The sequence below is a fragment of the Tarenaya hassleriana genome, unplaced genomic scaffold, assembly GCF_000463585.1.
Source record: "Tarenaya hassleriana unplaced genomic scaffold, ASM46358v1 Cleome42, whole genome shotgun sequence".
NCBI lineage: Eukaryota > Viridiplantae > Streptophyta > Magnoliopsida > Brassicales > Cleomaceae > Tarenaya > Tarenaya hassleriana.
Window position 1 is genome coordinate 681,011 of NW_010966986.1, and position 9,578 is coordinate 690,588.

At 40.4% G+C, this 9,578-nt stretch overlaps 1 protein-coding gene across 1 annotated transcript; it reads left to right on the top strand.

Annotated features, from left to right (window-relative positions):
- The first annotated feature begins 21 nt into the window (after positions 1-21).
- Positions 22-3,360, top strand: LOC104825083. Its single transcript, XM_010557336.1, has 4 exons — positions 22-762; positions 891-1,310; positions 1,487-1,534; positions 1,732-3,360. Exons 1-4 carry the CDS (start codon positions 96-98, stop codon positions 3,168-3,170), a joined length of 2,574 nt encoding a protein of 857 aa, XP_010555638.1. The 5' UTR covers positions 22-95; the 3' UTR covers positions 3,171-3,360.
- Positions 3,361-9,578: the final 6,218 nt, after the last annotated feature.

Consider the following 9,578-nt stretch of genomic DNA (forward strand, 5'->3'; position numbering starts at 1 on the left):
CCCCCGGCGGCTCCGCCTCCTCCTCCGCCACGCCTCCGATCCAATGGAAGACCATACCATCTCCTACTTCCTCAGACCAACCGAAACAAACCCACATGGTCGTCTTCGCCACAGCCACCGCCTCAAAACCTATATCACCGCCGTCCACCTCTGCCGCCGCCGCCGGATCCTCGTCGGAAACAGCCGGCTCTTCGCCACCGTCTCAGCCGGAGCAACTGGACACAGAGCCGTTTCATCATCAGTTTAGGAAAGGAAAGTACGTGAGCCCGGTTTGGAAACCTAATGAGATGCTTTGGCTGGCTCGAGCATGGAGGCTCCAATACCAGACCGTAACCGGGTCGGGTCATGAGAACCCCGAAACGGGTCAACCCGGGAGAGGGAAGACGAGGGCAGAAAAGGATAGAGAAGTGGCCGAATTCTTGAACCGTAATGGGATCAACCGAGACGCCAAGACGGCGGGGACGAAGTGGGATAACATGTTGGGAGAGTTCAGGAAGGTTTACGAATGGGAGAGAGGAGGCGAAGGTGACAGATTTTCCGGCAAGACTTACTTCCGGCTTTCTCCGTACGAGAGGAAACAACATCGGCTTCCGGCATCATTCGACGAGGAAGTGTTCGAAGAGTTGGCTCAGTTCATGGGTCCAAGAGTGAGAGCTCCGAGTAGCCGTGGCGTTGCTCCGGCGGCGACGGCGACTCTTCCGCCGCCTCCTCCTCCGCCGCCGCCGCATTGTTCGAGGGACGATGATACGTATATTCCAAGTGGTAAAAAAGTTACATACACGCGTACACTTTATATATACGTAGCTACAACTTTACACGACTAGTTCAATAAAAGTTTTATCACACCGATCGATACATCAAAGATTCGTTCATTGATAATACATTTGTAGGGAGAGGGAAGAGGTTAGCACTGACTACAATCGGAGACCATTCCGGACAGTTTCCATACTCAAATTTTGCAAGAGGATCAACCCTATTCTCGTCATCTCTATGCGATCCGGCATTCGAGACGATACCGACGCAGAAAGATCTCCGACGAATCGGGAAAATACGGATGACGTGGGAGGAATCGATGAGCTTGTGGGCGGAAGAAGGAGAGACACACCATGGAAGAATTAGGGTTAATGGATCGAGCTTCTTGAGCGTGGACGAGCTCATGTTCTTCGACGATTCCATGGTTGTCTGCTCGATGGAATCCTTCGATGATGGACCTCTCAAGGGCCTTTCATTGGATAAGTTTATGCCTGGTCAACACCTCAAAGTGTTCGGAAGGCGAAAGTCAACTCCATCTGCCTCTTCTTCTTCTTCAGGTAACATATTCATTAGGTTTCCAACTTCACATCGTATAAATGTATGTATGTATGTATATATATATATAGTAACTGTCACTACGTGTTGATATATGCTGACGTACAATGAATTAATTATGAAGGATACCTAAGTAGTTGTCTCCCTTTATTTGTAACTAACATTAATATTTCCACAGGTGTGATGGAGCGAGCCCAGTTTCCATTTTTGGAACCCCTCACAAGACGTAAATTCCTATCACTTGCTTGTACATGCTCCTCCATTCAATGTCACATCCTACATTATACATATACTTATATTCACATGTGTGTGTATATATATATGTGCTTATATATATATGAAACATTGGCATTTGTTAACAGTCTCAAGATATAGGCAGTAGATACACAATTTAACCAAGTTAATCTCTCTTTCTGTGTACAGAAATACCGGCATATGAGTTCCAAGACCCGTCCGAGCATTACTTAAGCTGCCTTCGGGTGTCGCCTGTATCGTTACCGAGCATTTTCGAGCTCTCATGGCATTTACAAGAACCGCCGCCCGAGGATCTCCGATTCCCGGTCCGGAAAGATGTATTCAGAGACCTGCCACCGGGGAAAGACCTCTTCTTTACCACCTCCTCATCTGAGCTATTGGATTGCAGGGCCATCACTTATGATATCATCAGCCCGGTAATGGCGAGGTTAAACCCTAATTTCGCGGTTTCAAGCAAAGACTCGCTTATTCCGTTGTGGGAAGACTGCGTAAACCGGATTGTTTCCAAGTTCTGTCCCGTGGAAATAGCGTTTATGCGAAAACCGAGTTCTTCTAACTTGGGTGATGATGATACCAACGTCCAAGATCAATGGCCGAATGTTATTGGATTCGTGAAAGGTTTCGGGCTATGGAGAGGAGAAGAGGCGGATAACATCAGAGAAGGCGAGGCCAAACCGTCGTCTCGTTTAGCCGAGAAGCTCCTCTGGTCATACAACGATCTGCCTTACATTATCGGATATTACGCAATAGGGTTCAACGTAACGTTTTGTGCTTTGAGCCGTTCACAAGATCGAGTAATCTGTACGGATCTTTACTCGTTCAACGTGTCGTCCCCGTCCGATCGAGTCAAGGCCTTAGTCCCTTGTTACCGTCTCGCCTGCCTTCTTCCTTTGCTTGCCGATCGGTGCATCAATGGCGGTGATCACAGTAACAGCGGCAAGAAGTTTTGTTTCAGCGACTTCGACAGATTCGACAATGGCGATCACGTGACGGAAATGACGCCAAACACGGTGACAAAGTATTACACGAGCAAGAGAAAATGGACGGCAGTCAAGGAGATATACGATTTCCTCGACCTCAGGGTCCCACACGCGGAGCATCTGACGAGATCCAGCGAGAGGAACATGTCGTTGACTTTCAAGCCACGTGGGGTCAAAGTCAAACCGAGAAGCGTTGACCAACTGGTGGAGTCGCTGATGTGCGTGACCAAGGCCCTCGTGGCTCTCCACGACCTCTCCTTCATGCACCGTGACCTGGGCTGGGACAAGGTGGCGTTAACGGCGAGAAGCGTTGACTGGTCAACGGATACAGTCGAGTGGATCCTATGCGGATTCGAGGAGGCGGCCGACGCGCCGCAGCTGAACCCTCGAGAGGCCGGGGAGGAGCGTGGGAGGCACGCGCCGGAGATGGGGAGGGGGTTGCATGGGGTGAAGGTGGACGTGTGGGGGGTAGGGTTTCTCATAAGGACGTGCGAGCTGCGTGACGTGAAGATGCTGAAGGAGCTCGAGACTAAGTGTTTGGAGCCGAACCCTGAGCTCAGGCCGACCGCCGCCGACTGCTACCACTACCTTCTCCAGGTCCAGTCCGCCGCGTCTCCGCCGTATTAGTCCAGACACTCTCGTTCTCGTGATCAGTGACATTTTCGTAAATTCCTTCATCTTTTTTTTTTTGGTAATGATTTATTTGGGTGAGCATTTGCAACAGGCATGTGTGGTATTTTGTTCGATTTTGGATATTGGGCTGATAATATCATGAAATCTGTTAATCATAAAGTTACGGGTTTTGTCACAAGTTTCACATTTTTGTTAACCTTGACTAGAGACTAGATCCTCTCAATTATTCCCAATTAGTTACCTTTCACTTTTTTCAAATTCTATTAGTTTTAAATTTGAACATTTTTTAAAAAACGTTATAAAAAAACATTTTTAAAAAACTCTTTGACCCAGTAATTCTATGATTTTTTTTAAATTTCAAAAATTCGATTGTCTTAAGTTTCCTCAATTAACTTGGGGGTATTGGTTCGATTCTATCTATTTATATTTCTTTGACCAGTAATTCTATGGATTTATTTTTGTTAGTTTTTTTTTTTATGTTTTATATGTATCTGGATCCTCCACCGGTTATAATTGGACTACTTATTTACCATAATATGAATTATACGCTTGATATATATAAGCTAGGGTTTACTGTTGTGGACCATTATTATCTTATATAGTTTTGGGATAGAATTTTAACACAACAAGTCGACGTTTGATCCTTGCTAACCCTTCATCTTCCACGTCAGCATTTACGACGCTGAAACCCTACTCATTCTAAAAGATTAAATTGATATGATGTTAAGTACATATATATATTTGTTAAAACGTTATCTGCGGGAATTGAGGATTTATTAGGAAAAAAATATAGTAGGAAAATTGATCAGAAAGTTTGCCATTTTAAATTTTCAGAATTTATGCAATTATTTGATATATCAACAAAAAAATCTTAAAATTTATGAGCTACTGTATTATATACATATATATATATATATATATATATATATATATATATATATATATATATATATATATATATATATATATGGGAGACACGATATAAGGGTGATGGGGACGGATGAAAAGAGGAGAGAGGCCTGAGGCGGACAAAATGGCGGCTGCTTCTACTCATTTGAGCCGTCGCCCAACCTGTGTCTCCTGCCTTTTTCCTTTCGCGAGACGAATGGAAAAGTCGTTATAAACAAAATTATGTTTCATTCAAGATAATTTTTTTTAACTTGTTTTAAGATTTATTTGTTATAATTTCTAATTAAAAATTACATTCATTAAAACTAAACAGTAGACCTAATTACTTTATTGTTTTGGATTTGTCAGAGGGCAAAATCTTTATAGATTTTAATAGTTTAAAGTACTTATCAAGAAAATAACAAAAGGGTAAAAGGGTGATTTGTATTTTTGCGTCACCATTTTCAAAAGGTGACGCAACCAAAAGCGTCACCATTTATACCGTCACCAATTCAGATTTCGTCACCAAAGGGTGACGCAATAGTAACTCAACTTTTGCGTCACTAAATAATGACGCAATTGCGTCATTAAAACATATTTTGGATCCAAAAATATTTTTTTTTATATCGAATCTAATCCTATATCCTAATCCCGACCTCTAAACTCCAACCGCGATCTTAAGTCGAATCGGAAATTCTCAAATTGAATCTCCGAAATCCACTTCTCAGGAGGTCACCCATCCTTCCACTACTCTAACTCAAACACGCTTAACTTTAGAGTTTCAATTGATAAGCAACCAATTATTCGAAATTAAACTTCTGACATATTACAACATTAATACATATACATATACAAATATTTATAATTAAAAATATATATGTATATGTTTGTACGTATATACACAGATATAAAATATATATTTATATATATAATATATATGTATATGTAAAATACATATTTATATATAAAATACTCGTATATTTATACGTACAAATACATATATATAATATACGTATATATAAAATTTATATTTATATATAAATGCTCGTATAAGACTCAAAGTCAAATGAATCCAGAAGACCTTCAGAATGAAGCTTCTGAATGCGCTTCTCGTTTATATGGCCTAGACGACTTGCAAGAGGAAGGTCGGGTTTAAGTCGTTCGACTTAAACCATTTAGTACTCACGTTATAGATGGACGATGTCGAGTTCGAAAGCTGATCATTCAAGATGTACAAACCATTTACAAGATAACCATTACCATAGTAAATGCTGTCTCGATAAATCATCAAACTCGAGTTCTCAATAACAAATCGAAAACCATCCAAATCTAGACATGAAATAGAAATAATGTTTTTGCTAATCGCAGGCACATAGTAACAATTACTCAATTCTAAAACAAATCCAGAAGGAAGATGCAAATTATAAACGCCAACACCCAATGCAGCAACTCTTCTCCATTTCCGATGCGCAGATCCGCTTCTCCCTTAGTCAGCATCCTACTTCTTCTTAGTCCCTGGACATTTCCACAAATGTGTGAGGCACTTCTGTTATCCAATACCCATGAAGATGTAGTACAGAAGTTAGCTTCTATAACATGAATACTTGAGGCAGAAGCTTCACCAAGCTTCTTATCCTTCAGATCCTCCAAGTAAAGGTGACAATTACACTTCCAGTGTCCAGACACTCCGCAGTAATGACAGTCACCCTTATCGGGCTTAGACTTGGACATAGAGGCAACTTTTGCCTTCTTCACAGTCTTCTTTTTGGCTTTACCCCGCCGCTTCTTGCTGGAGTTGTTCTCAACAACAAGCACAGTCCTGAGTACCACGATATCCTGCTCGGCCGATTTCAGCATCCCATGCAATTCGGCTAAGCTCTTAGTCATCCCATACATATGGTACTGCATCACGAACTGGTTATAGTCCTCGGGTAATGACATCAGGATCAGGTCCGCGACCAAGTCGCCATCGAGCTTCACTCCCATACGCTCAAGTTCCTCAACATGAGAGCTCATGTTGAGGACATGGGTGTTGACAGAGCTGCCTCTCGACATCTCCATCTTCACTAGAGCTTTTAGCGTCTTGTACTTTTCAGTACGCGCCAGCTCCTGAAACATGGTCTTGAGTTGTTCAATCATATCAAACACGCTTTTCCCCTCAAACTGCCTCTACAGATTCGGGGCCATGCTTCCCAACATGAGACAGGAAATCTCGATGTCGTCAGTCTGATGCTTCAACCAAGCATCCTTGACAGCTCTCTGGCATTGGCTGCAGGCTCTGGTGGTAGAGCCCCTTCCAGGACGTACGAATTCTTATCGTGTTTGAGAACAATTCTCAAGTTACGATACCAGTCCAAGAAGTTCGTCCTGGTCAGCTTATCCTTCTTAAGGATAGATCGCATTGTCAAACTCGGTACGCTACCGGTTGACGCCATGTCCTACAGAAAAAGACAAAAACAGAACGAACAAAAACAAAATGCAGATTCTATCAATGATCTACTACCAGCTAGTCCATCATCAATCAACGACAATATAGATGCACATACAAGCTATATTCCCATGCAGAAAATTAGCCCTACAATAATTTTCTATATGGGATTAAGATCCGTATTTCACATAAGAATGAGTTGTTACACTCAGCCTTACGCTATTTAGGTAGACATCTAATCTCAATCACATCCAATTTGATTCTTAGATCCTTTTATGAGACTATGATATCGAATATCATTGCATACTCGACTCATCTGTACCGTTAAGTCTCAAGTCAAACTCGACAACTTAACCTAAGGTAAACCATATTCAAGCTGTGGGAACCACGATTTCTCACCCTACCTCACAAAGATAATCCGGCACGCTCAACTTTGGCATGACCCGTGTTACAGACGATCGATGCCTTGACAGGCGCTCTAGTAATGGAAGGTATACATATATATATACGTATATATAAAATATATATTTATATATAAATATTTGTATGTTTATACGTATAAATAATAAAATACAGATATAGTGACGCAATTGCGTCACTAAAAGGTGACTAAATTGCGTTACCAAAAGGGTGACACAACTATTTGCGTCACTCTTGCGTCACCTTTTTTCGTGACGCAAATTTTGCGTCACTGTTTGTGACACTATTTGCGTCACCATTTTAGTGACACAAATTTTGCGTCACCTTTTGCGTCATCTTTTCCGTATTTTCTAATAGTGTATTCAATTTATAAAAATCCATATTTTTTTTGAAATGTATGGTATGATTTGTATAATAATAATAACTGTTTAATTGCCACAAAACCAAACTACCGGGTCGGTGTATGCGAAGTCATCCGCAAAACTTACTTTGGAATCACAAACATTAAACGAATGCCTTGATTTCAGGTCATTGCTAGTCATCTGTCTAGCAGATACCATGACTCTGGGGCAGGTTTCAGAGATAACTGATAAGCACAACACATAATATATATGTATGTATATTACCTCCATAAGCTCAGATGGACAACTTCCCTGCATCCATAAGATTTTCCAAAAAATTTCCACCCGGTGTGAACCTAGACCAAGTAAAACCTTTACTTGTAAGTATTCAATGAGATCAAATCAAAGATAGAGAAGGAAGAAACAGAACAAGAATCCACATATTTTCTTACCTCCATGAGCTCCAAACAGTCAGGGAAACCGGATCCATAACTGAAGTTCTCATATTTGGTTTACTCCAACACGAGAGAGATCTAATGCCGGAATCTATGCCACCGTGATCTCAGAGATCTAGGCACTCGTAACAGATCCGCCATTTGCCTGTCAAAAACAAGAGTTATGGAAAATGATTTCGAGCTCTTAACTGAAAATGGAGGCAATACATATATTCCTGATGATAACAGCAGAAACGGCTGGTGTTGACAAAATGTCATCCCTACAAGATTGTGTTGTTAATAAAGTAAAAAAGCACAGGATCCAAATGAACAGAAAAAATGGAAACCAAAGGAGGGAATGGAGAATAGTTCCACGATCCAAATTGATCATACATAAAAGATAATCTTACACTCCAAAGGCTAAACATCGGCCACTTGTGAAGATCAAACCTTTAGAAGTATCTCTAACAAGAATTTTCCAGCTAAAGAAATTCACCGTCCAACTGAAATTTTCTCAGCCGCAATTTCGATGGATCAGAAAGGAAAACCGCTATAGGAATGAAATAAACTGGAGCAACAGAAAATACCGCTTTTAGACGGAACAGAAATCTGGAAATAAACCTGTGCTGCCTCTTTGTTGAAGTAACGAGCATCGCCTCCTCAAACCAATGTTCTGTTCTTATAGTCCTCTGGTGGCAATGAATTAAACAATGCCTATACAAAATTAGAAACTCTCAAAATGAATTCCAATTGGGTTTTCCACACAATTACGAAATGACAATGAACCTCGAGTGGATATAGGTTTGAGAATTTAGATCCTGGATCCAGTTGGCAAGATAATTCTCCTTCATGAAAACTTTAACCTAGAATCATAAAAAAAAAAAAGTGATAAAGGGCATAACTCAGTATCCAGTCCATCAGAAACAAAATGGCAGAAATCAAAGCAACTTCAATGATTCAATTTCTTCCTAAAACTTGATCTGTAAAATGTCAACTAAAATCAGAGCTGTAGCCATGATATGTAATTCAATGTTGTCTACGACCGACAAAACCACATGAATGACAGGAAAACTGCTCCACCGATGGCCCGATTTCTTCTTCCCAATTAACAGAATGCAACGGTTTAACATTGTTCCGACAATTCAAATCAATCTCCAAAATAAGCTCTGACGGATCACAAATGAGAAAGCGTCTTCGCTCGTATCCGAATCTCGAAGTATACACAGGAAAATAAGGGAGAAGCGAGAAATTTAAAGACAACGACGAACCTCGAACACAAAAAGATGGAATCCAGTCTCGCGGGGCTCAACGCCATTGTTGCTTCATATCCTCTTCAACTAAGATAGTGATTGGCTCAGGGATTGATCATGGATCATCTTCTCTCTCGCTTGAAGTGTTACAGTGAAAATGGAGAGAGAAAGGGTGGCATAATTGTAAATAACAGTGGATATATTCTGTTGCGTAAATCTATGAGTGCCACATGTGCGTATGGTACGCTTATCTAACTCATAGGCTTCCGTGAAAAACCGTTCAAACTCGTAAATGATGATTATTTCACATTAATCCATCAAACTATAATTTTTTTTGGAGTAATCGTATAAAAATTCCCGAACTTTTACAAAAATCTCAAACAAATATCCGAACTATAAAATTGTCATATAAATACCTGAACTTTTCAAAACTCCCACATAAATATCCAAACTTTTAAATTTTTTCCAAATCAAACAAACGCAACTGCTGACTCAGCAAAAAAAAACTGTTGGCTCAACAAAAAACTATTGACTCAGCATTCAAAAATATTATTAAATACAAATATTCATCTACATCTATTTAAATTAATATATACATACAAATTCACATATATATATATATATATATATATATATATATA